This window comes from Acanthochromis polyacanthus, chromosome 11 (assembly GCF_021347895.1).
Source record: "Acanthochromis polyacanthus isolate Apoly-LR-REF ecotype Palm Island chromosome 11, KAUST_Apoly_ChrSc, whole genome shotgun sequence".
NCBI lineage: Eukaryota > Metazoa > Chordata > Actinopteri > Pomacentridae > Acanthochromis > Acanthochromis polyacanthus.
In genome coordinates this window covers 27,774,836-27,794,246 of record NC_067123.1, presented here as the reverse complement: position 1 = coordinate 27,794,246, position 19,411 = coordinate 27,774,836, and the positions used below count along the sequence as shown (strand labels likewise).

At 41.5% G+C, this 19,411-nt stretch overlaps 1 protein-coding gene across 1 annotated transcript; it reads left to right on the top strand.

Moving 5' to 3' along the window:
* The first annotated feature begins 1,938 nt into the window (after window positions 1–1,938).
* satb1a (SATB homeobox 1a) lies at window positions 1,939–18,774 on the top strand. The gene is given in 11 exon segments (XM_022200613.2): window positions 1,939–2,179; window positions 2,541–2,717; window positions 2,864–2,990; window positions 5,023–5,146; window positions 6,351–6,462; window positions 8,036–8,571; window positions 10,952–11,149; window positions 11,700–11,855; window positions 13,546–13,749; window positions 14,762–14,987; window positions 14,990–18,774. Coding segments are annotated over 11 exon segments (2,739 nt in total). The 5' UTR covers window positions 1,939–1,962; the 3' UTR covers window positions 15,652–18,774.
* Window positions 18,775–19,411: the final 637 nt, after the last annotated feature.

The window sequence follows — 19,411 nt, the reverse complement described above, 5'->3', positions numbered from 1 at the left end:
TTGTTCTCCTCCACACAGGCAGCGTGTCCCGGCGCTCCGGATGGGAGGTCGCTCACAACTTGCGCTGAGGCCAATTTATCGTTTCATCGGAAAAGCGACGCGCCGCCGGAGAACAAGGGAGGGCACAGGCAGAGAACTACTCACACTGTAAACACGAGGCGATTTCGGTGCTAAACGAGCGATTTATTGTGAAGGAAAAGGACGCACGGGAGCGCACGGGGGATCCGTTCCTCAGCTGGAGATCAATGGAAGCGAGCAAAACATATGGATACAGCCGGTGTCTCCAGGAACGGACTGTTGATGTATGATAGCAGGCCGGGCGTGCACGTTGTGCCGACTGAAACAGGTTGGTTTCACCTCGATCAAACTTCATCAGGATCACACGTTGGATGATTAGAGCTCGTCTAGGTGCTAAAACGAAGTGAATCGCAGCGGCGCGTCTGGAGATGACAGCAGGGTTTATTGTGGGAAACTGCACTGGCGCATCCAGTGGACTTTTACTGGATTTAGAGGGGTTTTCTAATCGCTGCATCTGAGTGAAGGTCACTGCTGAAAGGAATATCCTTCACATCTGACTGTGTTTGTGTGTCAGCATTGTGCTTTCTGAATTCAGACTACTTGTTAGACACAGAACTGTTAAATAAATGACTGACAGTTTTTTCTCCTGGCACTTAACAGGTACAGAAATAAATGTGCACTTAGTGTGCAATTATTTCATTGCTGTTTAGTGATGATGGGCATATTCAGACAGAACATTAGTTACAATGACTGTCACTGCAAAACTTATTTTAAATTATGTGTAATATTCTTTGGAAACAAAACATTGGGTCAGAGCACAAACGCATCACCATGGTTACACATGGTCAGTTTACCACATTACCAGAAAACAATCTCTTTAAATTTTAGAGTTTGGTTGTGTTTTCGTGGAGATCCATCACAAAGAGTTTGTGTGAGGAAATTTATTTTCACAATTGTGTTTTGTTAAGTGAGTTGTGCACAAAGACCCCAACCCAACCTCACACTATTATAAAAAACGTTTTTGGAAAATGTGCCCAACTCATAGAAAACGGTATTTAGGGGTCACATTTATAATAATATAGACATTAAAAAGGTGATTATTGTAACTTTTTATTCCTACAGAGTGAGACATCCATCAATCAGATTGGGCTCCGGCAGACTTTTGGCTCCCAAACTATATTCTGTAGCTCATGAATATGTTTTTGATCCATTGTCAACAACAATAAGTTTGCCAATGACTGACAGTCTTGGGTCAATATTCATATATTGCAAATATTGTTGTGAAAATATTCCATCTATCTAGATCCATCTCTCCATCCATCTGAATATTAAGTGACGATAGACTGATAGATGAAGGATAACTAGACCTCTATGGACGCTTTTACATCCATCTGTGATGTGGGTTTATGTCCACACATACATATTTATCCTTCATCTATTATGGATGGAAAGGAATAGACAGGTGGATCGTATTGATCATGCCATCCATGATGAATGGATGGTTCCATGACGGATCAATAGATGGACAGAAGTGTGGACATCCATCAATTATATAGATCCACAGCATCCACTTATAACACTATTGCACTGAATTATTTACATTCAAATTGACTTTTCAAGCAATGTACAGCTAACCATCTGTCTTTTACAATTCACGCCACCCCAGGGGTCAGTGGGAACATTTCACTCATGCTTTTCTGCGTGGCATTGTACAAGAAAAGTAGGTCGCATAAAAATAAAGAGTGTTCATGTGTCGCAGAGATGTGTGTGGTGCTTGTTAACTAAAAGCATGATTATTCTAGCTCTGATATTAAGTTATTTAGCCAAACTGAAAACATGTTATCTTTTCCTTTGATCTTCCCCACTAAGTGATGTGTGTGAGGTTACCTTGTCCAGTCTTTGATGTTTAACTGTCTCCATCTCCGTAACAGTGTGACACCACAGATGGATCCCCTGTGCAATGGAATCAAGAAATCAGAGGGCTGTGATCTTGTCATTGACCCACGGGCCCCTCCTGCTAAGCTGGCTCGACTGGAACAACACGAGGTGGGACCCTTGAGCCAGGAGATGAACCGCCAGGGGAGTCCTGTGGCCGTAAACCCCTGTCTGGCCCAGAAACCCACGGCAGCGAGGCCACAGGGCAAGAGCTGGCACACCAGAGGTACACGGGCTGAAACGGGGAAGGGTTTAGAGAATAGATGCAAAGGAGGAGCCCAGAGGGGGAAAGATATTTTTAGTCACATGTACTTGAAGCTTTACAAGATCGGATCTTCAGTGCAGTGACTCCTGATGAACTGAGGGTTGTCCTACCATCACTGTAAATGTGACTCTGATTAGGATTAGGTTCTGACATGTTTAGATTTTAAAGAAGAAACTCAAAAGCATGAATTGCATTAATATGTTGTGAGAAAAAAATGCTTGTGAAACGACAATGAAATTAATCATTACTTTATAAGCTAATGAACTACTTAGGACTGCATCCCCAAATGTCATGCTGCATGGAATCATTTGTGTCACCTCAGGGAGCCTGCTGCCGGTGTTCTGCGTGGTGGAGCACAGGGAAAGCCTGTTGGAGGGAGAGAGGAGGGAAGAGCATGCTGAGTTTGTGTTGGTCAAGAGAGATCTGCTGTTTAACCAGCTCATAGAGATGGCCCTGCTCACACTGGGATACTCACACAGCTCTGCTGCACAGGCTAAAGGTACAGAACACACACAGTTCACAGAGAACACAGCTACGCCTTTAAGCATTCTCAGATTTCACGTGTGTGTGTGTGTGTGTGTGTGTGTGTGTGTGTGTGTGTGTGTGTGTGTGTGTGTGTGTGTGTGTGTGTGTGTGTGTGTTCAGGGCTCATCCAGGTGGGAAGGTGGAACCCGGTGCCTCTGTCCTGTGTAACAGATGCTCCAGATGCCACAGTGGCTGATATGCTGCAGGATGTTCACCATGTTATCACCCTCAAAATACAACTGCACAGGTACAGAGCAGATATATGTGACTACAGTTCTAGTCAGGCTCCATCTACATGCTGTCTATGTGGAGTCAAATTAACATACGCCTTTTTTTTTCTCTAAGAAGACATTCAGACATATAGCAGGAAAAGCATGTGTTATTAATGCCATTAATTATTCCTCTGTTCTACTCAAACATCCCAGTGTGTGACATTTGAAGTGTTTAGTTTTTTCTCTTAGCCCAGACATTCATTTATACTGTGTGTGTGTGTGTGTGTGTGTGTGTGTGTGTGTGTGTGTGTGTGTGTGTGTGTGTGTGTGTGTGTGTGTGTGTGTTCTCTTCAACAACATTAGTCATTTTATGCATGTGGTTCAGTATTTAGACAAGAAGTCCATGCTGTGAGTGTGAATAAAAGTCTGAGTGTGATTACTGCAGTGCTGTCAACAACTCAGCTCTCCGTTAGGCTGAATACGTGCCTGGGATCTTACATATGTAGCAAGCAAGGAGATAGTTTTTAGGGACATCTTCTACTGACTTTCCACATGAGGTTGAGTTTACTCATCACAGAAAGAACAACTGAGTCTGTGAAAACAATTGTATAAAATCTTCCGTGGCTTTCATTTTTAGTTTCTAACATCTAAGCTAAAAACATAACCTAGTCTAGTATCTAATGAAAGACACCTTTGATTTACATTATGGGAAGTCTTTAAGTCTTTTGAAAGTCCAATACTTAAGTCAAGTCACTGTTACTTACATAGTGTAGCACTTGTAATAGAAATGTGCTACCATTAGGTGGGCTTAGGGCTAGGTTAAGGAAAAGGTTCGGCTCTGGGAGCTGTGTGAAAATTATTGAACACAAGACTCAGAAATTAGGTTACCGGTAATGTATTAAAAATAAACAGAAAATACTTGAATATATCAAGATAGAACAATGATCAAAATAAAACAGAACAATAACAGAAGATCGGAGTCAGAATAAATGAATAAATCAAACATTCACCTGTAATTCAAGCGATTAAATCATAATTCAGCAGCTTCACTTTTAACAATTAAAAGCGACAGTGCTATGTACAGTTCGACAATTCAACGACAGTTCTGAATTCAGGTTCGTTGCTCACCAACGTTCAGCACAGTATGGGTTCAGGTGGGTGGCATCCAGAAATCCAGAAGTATGGTTCCAGTGGTGAAGGCCTGTTAGCATTGGCATGAGCATTAGCATGATACTAAACAGCTTTCAACATGCTTAGCAAGAGTTTGAACTCGCTTTCTCCTTGATGGTGTGATTTCCAGGTTTCTAGGCTTGTGAAAAGTGAATGGTTTCCAGAGATGAGTGGTGTGGGGTGATCCTGTTGTTCAAGTTACTGCTGTGTGTGACTGAATGAAGTTGATGTGCTTCAAACAAAGGAATGGGGTGGAATCCAGGTGGGAGAGAGACTGCTGGTGATTGGTTCAAGTGTTGTGACTGACAGTGAGGAGGTCCAATAATATGGAAGTGACTGACTGTGACTGCTTGTGACTGGCAGGTGTCTGTTGATGTTGGGAATCTTGATGGCCAACATGAACTATTACAGAGTGAGTGCTACAATAGCACATTTAAAACAGCTGTCAAGCTAAACTGTTTTCTTGCATAGAAATTAGATTGGCCTTGCAACTTTTCCACACAATCATAATATTAAAAATGATAATTAAAACTACAAAATTCAAAATAAAATAAAATTTAAGGGTTGTTGGATACTCTACAGTATTACTAATTATGGAGATTTGCCTGACTAATTTAAAAATTGCAGTCTACAACACTACACATGGAAAACCAAATGAATCGGAAGATTCCCAACGAGCAGGCATATGGCGAATGTGGAGAGGACTGGTTCCCTTTTAACAGGAGGAGACCTCCAGCAGAACCAGGCTCAGGGAGGGCGGCCATCTGCCTCCTCCAGTTGGGGTGAGGGTGAAGGGGGGAAAGCCAAAAAGCATGGCAGAGCTGGAGCACAGCTTAAAAACTACAATATATAGAATACATACTGCAGTTCATTGTCTTTCCTTTGCTCTTTGTTTAGCTGCCCCAAACTGGAGGACTTGCCAGCAGAGCAGTGGAGTCACTCGACAGTGAGAAACGCTCTGAAGGAGCTCCTCAAGGACATGAACCAGAGCACCCTGGCTAAGGAGTGTCCACTGTCCCAGGTAGAAGACACACACATAGAGTGAGCAGACCAAAAAAAAGAAAAAGATATATTTGACTTTAGTTCAAAATGTGCATGTAATGTCTTTGCCCTTCCATGTCCTGTGTGTGTTTGTGTCTACTCTGACGCAGGACAAAGAGCAAGCATGTGGTCCAATAGTTAGACAGGAGCTCCAGATGCAGAGCTAGATAAGGTGTGGGGGCAGAGCACAGGAGAGAGAGGCAGATAAAGAGAGATGGCTATCTCTTAAAAAGCTACACTGCCTGGGCTGCTGCCTATCTGAATCCTGTCGACTGCCAGCCTGTCTGTCACCCTTACTATCTGTCTGTCCGTCTCATCAGCCGTCTCACTCTCGCTCACGCTATCTGTCCATCACTCTCACTCGTTGCTATTTAGCTTTTTCTGCACTCTTGACTGATTCAGCAATAACATAAAAATCTGGTTTTAAGATCTTTCCTCAATTCTTGTGTGTTTAATTAAGCAAATACAGACACAAGTGCAGAAATCATTTACATTAATCATGCAGTGTTTGGGGAAGGCCTCTTTATGAATATTCATAATTATCAACTTAGTCTATCAGTTATTTTGCCTGAGGGTGCGTAGGACATCTACGGTTTGATAAAGGGAAAATGTTCACTATCTCTCTCTGCTTCATATTCCTTCCTTCTCTGCAGTGTTAAGATCAGATACAAGCCAATCCTTCCTCCCCCATCTCTCTCTCTCCTATCACTCCCTTAACCCCCCTCTCTTGTTTGCAAGAAGCAGATTAAAATAAATATGAGAAGATGAAAGGTGTAATCAGATGTAAAGATTGCACAGGATGGTCTTTTGGGAAAAACTGTGTGTGTGTGTGTGTGTGTGTGTGTGTGTGTGTGTGTGTGTGTGTGTGTGTGTGTGTGTGTGTGTGTGTGTGTGTGTGTGTGTGTGTGTGTGTGTGTGTGTGTGTGTGTGTGAGAGAGAGACACAGTCTCTGATGACCTCTAGTGTTTTGTTTCACCACACACACACACACGGAAAGACACACAGCTCTCACAGACTGACACACTCATCTGTCTTTATTATCCTATTTACCTGGGGGTCTTTTTAATAACACAGATCGGAGTTCATTAATATCAGATGTGTGAACAGCTGAGACACCCAGACCGCCCATAGCAGGAGCCTGGAAAATGTAATGAATTTCTATTGTCTTTTCCCCTCTGTTTCAGAGTATGATATCATCTATTGTAAATAGCACTTACTATGCAAATGTGTCAGCTGCCAAGTGTCATGAGTTTGGTCGATGGTACAAGCACTTCAAGAAGTCCAAATGCTTCAAGGGTGAGAGATTACAGTCTCGCCTGTGAACACTGAATGCACATTTTATGTTTTACTCCATGTCCCAAATCAATTTCACATACAAAACATATGCAGCATATAGTAATAATAGTACATCTAGGTGTCTTCTGGCAGTCACAACACAAAAAATATATAATAAATAAACTCGTTACCATTTCTGAAATATGAAAATACATTCAATTAAAATATATTCAGAGCTTCATCTTACTTACAATTCTGAACAAACAATCTATTTTAACTGAGAGCAAAAATCTACATACTGTCCAAATGAAATACATTATTTAGACATTCACAGTATGTGAATGAGGCTAATTACACCAAAAAAGTCAAATCCAACTAGAGTCTTCAAACGTGGTGTCTAATTAATGAAACAAGATTGGATGTGTGTGAAAGAACTATAGAGACTCATGAAAACATTTTGAGTTTATTCACCATCTGCTGATGTCAACCAGGCCTCACAGATAAGACACCTCAGCTGGAAAGACTTACAAAGTAATCAGTCTGCTCTCTGACAGACAGACAATAAATGTAGATAATTCAGGCAACTTTTCCTTTATGTAGGTGCCTTGCGAAGATGACTAAAAAAGAAGGCCAGAGTAACTGCTAAAGGTTATCATCTCTGTCCATGAGTCTAACATACACTAATTATGGTGCATGACTTTACAGAGGAAGCCTCTGTTCGTTCTCCCACCTTGACCCTCCACGATACTCCAGGGAAATTTTGTGTTTGACTGATGAAGCTAAGGTTAAATCATTTGGGGAGAACGTGCTGTATGTATGCCATTAAAAGGTCACAGTATGCCAACCCAAAAACAGCATCCCAAAGGTACAGCATTGTGATTTGTAGCTGCTTTGCTTCTTATGGGCTTGCCATCATCAAGTAGAACATAATTTCCAATTTTGTCACGGTATCAAACAAGATAATGACAGGATGGACGTCCGCCAGCTGAAACTCAGTAGAAACTATGTGATGGGGCAAGACAGGGAGCCTAAATGTGTCACAGAATGGCTTCAAAGAAAGAAAAATCACCTCATGGAGTAGCCCAGTCAGAGATCAGACCCAACAGAGACACTGCTGAAGGCCCTCAACAAAGGTTAACAAATTGTGTTTATCTGTACTTGTGACTTTGATGAAGCTCAGATTTGTATTTCATGACCAGTAAGTGTAGAAGAAATTGGTAATTCCAAAGTAAAAATATTTTTTCTAGACACAGTGTCAGACATAATCACACTGCAATTTTCAAATGTGACTGCAAATTGACAAAAAGAAAGCAAACTGCCTTATTTTTTTGCAGTTTAGTATTTTCACTACCACACACAGTTTATTGCAATTTTTCTAGCTGATTATACCTCTACTATTTAGTGCATGGGATCGAAAATTGACCACAAGTAGAAAGTATTCTCAGTACTTTTTTTTTTGTTAGATTTCCAGTCTAAATACACATACTCAAAATCAGCCTACAATTAGTCTGTACTATTGATTTGGGACTCATTTGCAGTATTTAAAGCGTTAATAATGGTATATCTGTCTTTGCTTTCCTTCTTCTTTCCCCAGAGATTGACACTTTTTCTGACCAGTCCACACATATCACCCTCACCCAGCAGCCAGTCACAAGTAGCCCCACTGATCAGGGCTCAACCCTAATATTCCCTCGTGCAGCAGTAGCCAACATACACGGTCGCTCCCCCCTCAGTCTGCACCCTCCCGGTCTGGTAACTCAGCCTCTCAGCTCCCACATGGTCAACCAGCAGCTGGTGATGGCCCAGTTTCTCAACCAGCAGTATGCTGTTAGCCGCATGTTAGCCGGCCAGGGTCTCTCATCATCACCACAGCAGTATCTCAACCACCCGCCTGTAGGGAGGTCCCCTGCCAAGGTCTTTTCCAAAGCCCCGGATTCCCAAACCCCACAGCAGGTACAGTGCGGCTCAGGGGGAGGCCCTGTGGCTGGGCTGCAAAATCAGACTTCAGCAGGGTCTTCTCTGGGACCCACAGACGTGCCAAGTGACATCTACCAGTGTGTGAGGGAGGAACTGAAGCGAGCAGGCATCTCCCAGGCCATCTTTGCTCGTGTGGCCTTTAACAGGACCCAGGTATGTTAAGAGGAGGGGGCAGTTTGGTGGTTATTACCTCCTGTGTTTTCTGGTGTGGTGATTGGAGCGATAATGCGCTCAGTGAATATGTGTGTTTGATGGTTGGCACATTGGCATGGCCTTTGCCGCAGTCCCCCCTCCCCCTGTGCATGTGTGTCTGTATGTGTGTGTGTGTGTGTCTGTGTGTGTGTTTGTGCCAGCTCTCTGCAGCACAAAGCCGGTGCCAGCACTGAAGCAGCTGCTAGGCCAACTAATCACAACCCCTCGGAGAAATGCTGTCTCCCTCCCTACCGCTTCTCCTATCTCGCCGTCCTTCCATCTTGCCACCTTTCACACTGGCGACCCTTCTATTCATTTAGTCTCTAACTCATCTGCATATTGAATTTTTACTTTTTTAATCTTTCCCTTTCTTTACCCAATGCAGTCCCTCATTTTGAATCCATATCTCCCTCTCCAACACTAAAATCCTACATTTTCTGTGCACGTCATCTCGGATGCAACAACGCGCCCACAGAAATGGGGCTCAAAGGACAGGCTAAGCCCGTTGTTATTATTATTATTACCATCATTATCATTTTCATCACAATAAGCCGAGTTAGTTATTATCCACCCCCGTGTTTCCCCGTTGCCAAGTCCAAGGTGCTCTGGTGCCAGCCATGCAAGTTGGGCACGATGCCAAAATGTCATCTAGAAGTGAAGGAAGCATTTGTCATCTGATTCACATAAAGCCTCCGTCTCTTTGGAAGGCAGGGTATGCTGGGTCCATCCAACGGTGATCCATGATTTGAATAAGAAGGCTGTTTCCTCGCTTGCCATTCTTCTGCCAGCGTGAAATCTCATTTCGTTTCAGGAAGGAAGCCCTACAATTTGCATGTGGTGCTTGTATAGACTGATAGACGCAGAATAGTGCTAGCTGTACAGGCGAGTAGAACTCTTAGCAGTGACAAGGAACTGGCTGTGAAACACTAAACTGCAAGATTTTGGATGCCTCTTTGAGGAGGATCCATAGTTGGATATGGGGAGTTTGTGAGAAATTTCTTCAGGCAACCTTTGCATAAAGACAATTAAAGTATACCTAATTTTTCCTATGAAGTTTATCTCCTGTAAGTGTGATGCACAAGAGATTTCTAGGTTGTTGAACTGAGTTTTACTGTATGCCGACATGTTGAGCATACAGAACCAAGGAAAAGAAGTCAGTGTTATCTGTGCATTTGGCTCCTCATTGGACATCTGTCATCCTACTGTCCAGCTAAATGTTTTCTTTTTCTCTGCTTTGGAAAAAAAGTGGCAGTTCAGAGTTAAATAAGAGGATCAGTAACTCTCATATCTGTTTGCTACATATAAAGCTACAGACATCAACTGGAAACCAGTTTAAACCGGTGGTCTAACTCAGTCAAAAGTAAATCCAGCCAACTACACCACAAAAGATCACTAATTCAAGCGTTATACTGTGCTTGATCCATTCATACAAAATCAAACTATAAAGCAGTAAGTTGTGGTTGTATGTAAGTGTTAGGAGTCAGATTGCTTCTTAGAGTCTGTAAATCCCCCAATGCCAGCTTTAAACCACCAACCGTTCCCTAAAAGAATGAATCCAAAAACAGGATACATCAGTATCTCTAAATGAGACTGACGTTGCATGCGTCCCACTGAGCACTGCTACAAGATGTTGGATGAAGGATCGCAGTGTGACCGTATTTCACCAGGATTTTCAAGAGTTAAACTTTTCATCTAGGTCCAAGCGAGAAATTATTTACTTACTACTATTTACTTATTGAGGAAGATAAAAATACACGCCACAGCCTTTTAGTGCATATTCTGGAAGAGCGGAGGACACATTCCACCTTTGTAGTCGAAGCTGTAACTCTAACTACTTGTGCGTGCGTGTTACAGCAGTAATTGTGCAATTTCTTACCTTATGTTAAAGTATAAAGCTCTTGTTGGTGGGCAGCACATAGCCATATCTATCCATATTCATGAGATTTTATGAAAAACATTAAATGCATCAAAGTGACTTCTCTATCCACATCACATTTCACCTACTATTGTAATACAACTTTGAAGAATTATGTTTATCCATATATTGTATTTTTGTATTTTCTTCACTTCTAAACTACCAACTTAATATTTTTGACTTGTTTCTTTAATGACACTGGAGAAATTTCATCACCCTACAACTGAACAAAAGATCAGAAAGACCAAACAGACATTCTAACCGTGTTTTAGCAGGCCTAAAAGAGGGCGTTTAAATCAAACAATACTCAGTTTTCAACTACAAATCTACATTCAAATCCTGGTTTCTGCTCACAATAATGTATCACCGCGTTTTGCGTAATTATACTGAGCAGTGAGTATCATCTTACATGTGTTTGTTTACCAGGGCCTGCTCTCAGAGATCCTACGAAAGGAGGAAGACCCCAAACATGCCTCTCAGTCTCTGCTGGTCAACCTGCGGGCCATGTACAGCTTCCTGCAGCTCCCCGAGGCTGAGAGGGAACGATTCTACCAGGAGGAGAAGGAGAGAAGTCTGACAGGGTTCACTCCCAGCTGTAACAACACACCACCCAGATCCACACAGGTCAGCGGGCAGAAACACTGAAAGATGTGAAATCGAAAGTCAGCCTCGCGAAGCTGCTGTGAATTGTTTTAACTGAGTTTCTGCTCATAAAAGAGTTCCAACAGAATGATGAATTGTGTGTATGTGTAAGGCTACTAGCATGACTGTAGACTATTATTTGTGTGATTTTATTAGTTTTCAAAATGCAGTATTTTGTTAAAAAGAGATCTTGATATGCTCATACTAACTGGTCCACTAACCAACACATCAGACTTTCTTTTTTTTTTGCTTCTGTTATTTGATTTTCCAAAACTGCAGGAAAGATTATATGAACTGCGTGAGTTCTAATAGCTCCAATGAGTCTTTCTTCTGTGAGGTCTCCTGTTTTTTTTTTTTTCCAACCATTCTTTGCCCCAAATACAAGCACCCCTAGGGCCGCATAAAGGACACGATCTCTCACTGGCTTCACATTTCTGAAAACTTTTGTCTGCGCTCTGTTTTAGTTTCATCTCACTGCCCATTAGCCTACTTTGTGCAGCTTGTATTTGAACCTGATCCTCTTTCTTTTCAGGCAAGACTGTCCCCAATTACAGCAGACAGAGGGCTGAGGACAGACAGCTGCGTTCTCAGTGTCAGTGCCTCCATCTATGAGGAGATTCAGCATGAGATGAAGAGAGCCAAGGTATCTCAGGCTCTGTTTGCTAAGGTGGCCGCCTCCAAGAGTCAGGTACTTGCTTTCTTGTTAATGTAAATCTAACAGAGTCTGATGCCAAAGCCGTACATATTGCAGCCCAATCGTCTCCATCGCTTGATCACATGTACAAATTTAGCAGCTATGATGATGACTCCATCTCCTGAGTAGAAGCAGGGATGGCTAGTGTGCATGTGGAGGAAAGCCCAGATAATCAAGCAGCAGCTGTACTCTGCAGAGGACTATCATCAGTGCATCAGACTGCTATTGTGCCCTAAATTATCACTTTAATAGTCGGCATACACACACACACACCGTTTACTTGTGCACACAGACACACTGTACAAGCACATGCAACTACACACCATTACACAAGCACACACAAATGCACAAATACAAATATGCACACAAGCACGATTTGAGTGTTTATTGTTCTCATTTTTATAGCGGCCCCATAAGCTTGTTATTGCCTTTTGTTTTGAGGATAATTTCCCTTCATGGAATGGGGGGATTTTAGCGGTCTCGTTTTCTCTTCCTCTCGAGCGTACCTCCAATTTTTAACTTCTCTCTTCCTTTCTGGAAATTTGCTCGCTCTCTCTGTCCTCATCATTAAGATGTTTAGAGGTCATTCAGCGGTCATGTCAGTACAGCCAGGTGGCCCAAACCCCCGAGGTTCCTTTTCTATCTCTTTGCTGGCCTCCATTTTTACCGTACTTTCTCTATGTTCTCTCTCTCTATCTCTATTCCCCCCATCTCTCTCTCTCCGTCTCTGTATTACCCGGTTGTTTGGCAGGCAGAACCATGCTGGATCTCTCTGTTCTATCTGCACTGTGCATCTGGATGGCATTGTGTGCTAGAGTTGGGCTATAGCCAGGTGTAAGTGTGTATGTGTGTGTGTGTGAGAGCGGGCGAGCATATCAGCCTGCTCGCAAGTATAATCATGCTCCAGTTCATGAATCTGAAAACCTGCTCGGCTTTACGTTCCTCAGTCTGCCACTCACAAATTTCTTCTGTCGTGATACAGAAACAATTCAAGCTGATGAGGAAATCTCACTGTGATCTTCAGATTAGCCAGTTGAGCATCTTCAGATTTACTCTTTTATTTGCTCATGTTTGTATATTGGCAATAAACAGAAACTGGTTTTGAGTCAACGTGTAAAGAAAATAACTGGACATGTTGGTAAAAAGATCAACAGAAGGTGGAGCATGTTTGCTTTTTTACTTGTCACCTGCAATTTTGGAGGTATAACCGTTAATATCTATTAAAATTATTACTTTGTGAAAGATATTTCTGCATAAATACTCTTAATGAATAGAATTACTTGTATATAGTAATCTAATATTGCACCTGTTTTAAATTTTCCACCTTACTTGGCATTGGACAAACATACACCTTTTAGCCTGTGCATTTTCACAGTGACGATAGCCTAAGTTTGTCTGTGGAATCAATTTGCAGACAGTAAGATCAACATATATTCAAAAAGAAATATGAAGATGAGCTTGTTAATATGGCATGGCTAATAGACAAATGTGCTACAGTGGAGTTCAATGGGTGTCAGGGTCTTATTTAAGAGCACATCCGAAGTATACGAGTGTGCCGACACAGCTGCTTGACCTCTGGGTGAAGGACAGACTGTTTCATATCACAGAACATTTTCATTTGCTCAGTCTGACACATACCTTCACACAAAGGTCGCTGTGTGTGCGCTGTATCCTCCTCCTGTAGGGCTGGCTGTGTGAGCTGCTGCGCTGGAAGGAGGATCCCAGTCCAGAGAACCGGACCCTGTGGGAGAACCTGTGCATGATCCAGCGGTTCCTCAGCCTGTCGCAGACTGAACGAGATGCCATCTACGAGCAGGAGAGCAGCAACATGACAGCACAGCAGCACTGCGCTGACAGGCTCTCACTGCTCAGCAACGACAATACGCTGGTAAGCCTACAAAAAGACAAGACAAATACAGTATTATCACACACAGACAGCTGTTTTGGACTAGGCAGATAATCATCAGATGTAGAGTTTTGTCATGCTATGTTGCTAGCTATAAAAAAAAAACAGCAACAGAGAAAGAAGAGAATACAAAGAAAATTCATCACAGTGAATGCCAATAGATCTCATGGGTGTGCAACGGAAAAGCAGCGCGGTAATGACAGCTAAATGCCAAAGATGTCAGAAACAAAGATGATTACCACATTAAGCAATGATCCATGAGGCTAATTATTTATTATTATTTCACTTCCATTACTTGTACATTCGATTTATGGCTTGATTGTGGCACAGACTCATTGTTAACATGTGAAAACTGATTGTGTATGACTTTGTTTGTGAGACACAGTGAGTACAGTATGTTGCATGACATGCTATTGCAACATTAGACAAAAAAAGGCAACTACACATGATCAGGTTCAGATTCTGGTCTGCTCTGTAGATATCAGTCCTGGATGGCTGCATTGCAGACCACCTCATAAATGAAAACTAAGCAGATCCAGATCAAACAGCCCACAATAGCTTTGATTTGTTACCAGATTAGCATGTCCTGGGTTGGCTCATATTGGTACCCAGCTAATATGTACATACAGTGCAGATTTAAATAAATGTGGTCCTAGCCCTGTATGTAACTGTGTCTTCTACTAACATAATAATAAGATGATATTGGGTAATATTCTGTAAATTAATAATTCAACCTCATTTAAATTCAGTTTATATATTCATTATCAGGATATGGGCAATAAAGGCAAAAAAAAAATGCAAAAAAATACAATATTCATTATATGTAAGACCTATCACTTCAGATCATACAAAAACATTTCTGTGCAGGCCGAATTCATCTTTACTTCATTCCATACAATTAAAATGAAACACAATAACATTCATATTACCATAATGGAAATTAGCTCATTAACTACCACTTTTTACTCTAATTACTTCTAATTTCTGTCATCAGTACCAACGCAACTCCCCGATGTCACAGCAACACCATCTTCAACCCCATCAACCCCTGCAGCCCGAGGCCGGACCTCACCTGTCTCCACGGCAACCCTGCACCGCATCGCCAGCCGAGTCCGATGCTGGGGCCACCTGGGGGCACCTCAGAATGCGTCTGCAGGGCAGAAGCAGTAGCAGTGAGAGAGGGGACAGTAAGGACTGGGTGGAGGGGGAGGAGGAGACAGGGGCAGTCTGGGTGGGGACTGGGGTTGTACCGGAAGAGTGAGGGACAAGAGCACAGAGAGCAGTGAGCAGGTCAGGGATGGAAATTTGGTCAAGGAAGGCGTGGATGAGATCAGTGGAGACAACAAAAAGGGCAAGGTTAAGGAGAAGCTGTCTGTGAAGTGGCCCAGTGTGAAGAATGAGGACCACGGCGGGGCTGGGGTTTGCTTTGGACCAGAGAACAATGGAGGTCGAGATGAGGTGCAAGGTGAGGGGTTAAGCGTGTCCAGTGAGGCTTTGGGAATCCTGCAGAGCTTCATCCAGGATGTGGGCCTCAACCCAGACGAGGAGGCTGTCCACACTCTGTCTGCACAGCTGGGGTTACCCAAACACACCATCCGCAGCTTCTTCAACAGCCAATACAGAGGACAAATCGAGGACCGCAGCCAGACCCCAAAACACAGTCACGACAACCAGCACGGCTGTCCAGACCCAAACCCCTGCGAGGCAGAAATAACTACACAGGAACTAGAAGAGGAAGGCAATGAAAAGACTGAGACAGAACGAAAGGAGGAGCAGAAGCAAACAGGGAGAAGTGAAACAAGTGAGATAACTGTTTTGAAAGAACTGGATGTCGGGACTCAAACCCTTCCTCCTATGAAGGAGGAGCAGGAGAGCTACATCTGAGCTGCCTACATCCAGTGACAGAGCTTGAAGAAGCCATATGTTCCCTGTGAGCTACAAACAGGTGCTTTTCTTCTCTAAATATACTGCAACCTTGGTACAAACTCAACTGCATATCGTTGCAGTTCAGATTCACAGTGTTTTGGTGTTGATGTGTTACTGGCGTGTGACATTACACACTGTGGAAAAACTCATTCTTACCATTTCTGCCACAGCTTTCACAAGCAGAGACTTATATTAAGTATTTATATAGAAAGCTGTTCTGTGATTTGAGGACCCTTAATGCACTTGAGACAGAGTTTACTGTGACTATGTGTACAGATAATGTTTCTGTGTGTAGATACACATCTGGAATAACGGGAGCCAGTACAATGAGCCTCAGATTACATATCACTATTTAAAAAGAGTAATAGTAACTGGTTGACTGATGTACATTTTGGAGAAATGTTCATACCAGAAATGCCTTGTAGAAAGTGGCACTGCCAATCAGTTTTTTTTTTTAAAAATCATAAATATTTCCAATTTTATTTTTATTATGTTTTAAAATGCTACGTCATTTGGCTCTGACTTTCTCTAAATCATTGCTGTTTCCTTCATGAATCTGTTCATGTTTGTCTGTCGAATCATATTTAAATATCAAGTTTCCTCATTTTGTTTTAAATTAAATGTGTATGAGGAAAACAAATGGATTTGCGTAACGCACGTAATATGCTACTGACACGATGGCATTATACAGTGTGACATCCAATGAACTTTAAGCATAGTCATTTAAAAACAATTACGGTTGAAAATGAAACGAGTTACCGAAACCGAATAACATGTGAAATGCTTCTACTGGAAATGAGTCCTTGCCTAGTCCTACTTCTCACATTTGTCTGCAATATCAAATCTGAACACAATGTAAGCCTCTGACAATGTACTGTTGCTATTTTAAAAGTCTCTTAAGCTTTTTTTTCTCATTTTATGGTTCACACAGAGTGTAGAGTGCACAGTGTTTAATGTTTCTTCATGAAGAAAGAATTGTGGGCTGAACAATTAAACAAAATCACAACATGGCTGAATACAGTATCTAATAACAGGGGGGCATTTTTTTTTGATGAAGCTAAAATGTGTTGTAAAATACTGTTTCAAATGAAGCACTGTGGTGCTTAAGACATGCTCCAGTCTACAAATTATATTATCTAGACATGAAGTAACATGCTTGTTTGGTTCACACAGCAGCAAAAATCACATCACCATTATTTTTCCAGGTGAAAAAGAAATTACAAGAATTTGCACTAAAATTGGGATTCATAGCACAATATCTGCAAATAATCACAACATGATTTTTTTTTTTTTTTTTTGCAAAGCAATCCGCTCCACTGGACAGAACGCACCTAAAGATATCTAGAGAACATGACAGCACTTACAGCATATGCAAAAATACTAACTTTACCTGTTTCCTAATTATGTTTTTGTCATTTTAATCTATTTCAACCACCTTCCAGTAGTAAGCCACTTTTTCACAAACACTCCGAGTAAGAATATTTGAGTAAGCCTAGACCGCTACCGATAAACAACAAACAAATGTGTGAATCTAGCTACATTGATTTATTTTTCCTCAGATGATCCCTTTCATTACAATAAAAAGTGGAAACTTCCCTTACAGAGAGTGACACATCATATTTCCCACAAGGAAACTTCAGCTGAGGTTTCTAACCTTTAGAACCTTGTGACCAAATCTGTGTGAGCGCACAGAAAATAACTGGAGGCCATCATGCTATTTCTGTTTTCTGACAGACAATAAGATGGTTGCATTCATCTTAAATAGCATAAAAACCTGTAGGTAACATTTGTACTTTAGAAAACATTCAGTTTGCATGTGTTAGCAATGCATAGTACTGGATTTGAGGACAGTATATAAGATTTATCACACTTTGAATCAAGCAGAGAGATAAAGTTAATTTATAACTACTACTTTAAACCTGCTGTAGAAGAGCTGTTAAAGATTAACTCAATGGTTCTAAAGCCCACTGTCTGCATTAGTGTTAGTACTGATGATTTTCTCTTACATTACTGTCTCTGAATCGTGTCATTGTTTCCAACCATCAGACAGTATTCCTTTGTGTTGATTACCCCTCTGTACCAGTACATCTGTGGCTCTCCGCGATCACATGCCCTCCAGTGCTGACGGTGTTTTCTATCTTTTCTCTCTTTGTATTCTTTTCTCTATTTTATAAGTGTGAACTGCTATTTTCATCCCTGTTTCTGTCCCTCCTTCTCTGCGTCTGACTGTCATGTGTCTCTGCTCAGGACTTTTCACATTGCTGCTCCTTTACAGACAATGCAACATTCAAGCCCCATTTGGTCTGAATAGCTTCATGGAGTAATTCAATAAAGTTACGCTCCTTTCTGTCATCCGTTTCCATGACAATACCTTAGTCTGGGCCAACGAGAGGCCACGGAAGCCTCATCATCAGTAATATTAGCTATAATAATGACGATAATGGCGCTCTTGAAATGCCAAGCCTGTGATGATGATGGTAATAGTGATGATGGTCATTACTCCCGCTTTGTGTCAATTCCCCACCACCAACAACAACACCACACAAACACAAGCACACACTACTAATGCACACATTTAAAGCAGTAATGTTATTTAATGACGCCACCCGTATATATTATCCCACGAACTTCTGTTTTTTTCCTCCATCAAGACCATTTCACTGCTTTGATTTAGTGTTTTCTTGTGGTTTGTCTTTTTCTCCTAGAAGCACTTTGTGATAAAGCTGTTTGTTAAAAGCGCTCCACAGATAAACTTGACTTGGCTGACCTCAGAAATCGCTGTAATTAAGTCTACATAAAACTGTTTTAATTACCCGTCATGTTGTTCTGCCCCTTTGGTGGTCTTGCTTATTCATGATTCGTTTTATTTCTCCTTGGTGCTGTGATCCACCACAACTTTGTGCTTTTCAAATGCACATTAACATCATCATTCTGTCTGTCTTGGGTTCTTTCTTTCTTTTTCTTTATTCTGAACAGTACCTCCTATATAGATTCTTCTACACAACAATATGTCGTCTCCTTTCTCATGCAAATGAAGACCCCGAAAGCCGCAGTCTATGTGCTGATAAAATTGTAACTGAATTTGCAATCTTCTGTGCCGTTTTATCTTTGCAATCTCAAGTGATTGGAGTAATCTCAGCATTATTTTCTGAGCCTGCCTAGTGGCTGAGAAGGGACAATGAAAAAGACAAATGCTATGGTACAATGCAGAGAATATAAAGTACATCACGTCTGCCACGAAGCTCAGTGTGGACAATCAGTCCTCCTGTTTGTCATCTGTAAGACTAAGTTCTTTCCACAACTTCCAGGTGTGTGTCTACGAATAAACAAAGTAATTATTCTAAATAAGTACGCCTTTACATCAGATTATGTTTCAATTTATGTTTGCCCTGAAAAGTACTATAGCTTAACTAGAAATAAATTGGTAAAGTCCTACTACTTTCTGAAAATGAAATAAGCTACCTACACTGATTGCATGCTTTACAGATCAATTACAAGTAGGGTTCGAACACTTATCGACCTTGGAAAACTGTTAATAGGATACTCAGCATTTGTCTCATTAAAGCATTATTGTGCCTACATATAATGTGATTGGTTAGACATCACAGGCGACATCAGTATGAAAGCACAGAGGTTAAAAAAAATTCTCTTTTAATCAAATATATGTCAAACATAAATAAAATAAAGCACTAAGTAAAGGTTCTGTGTTGGAATTTGT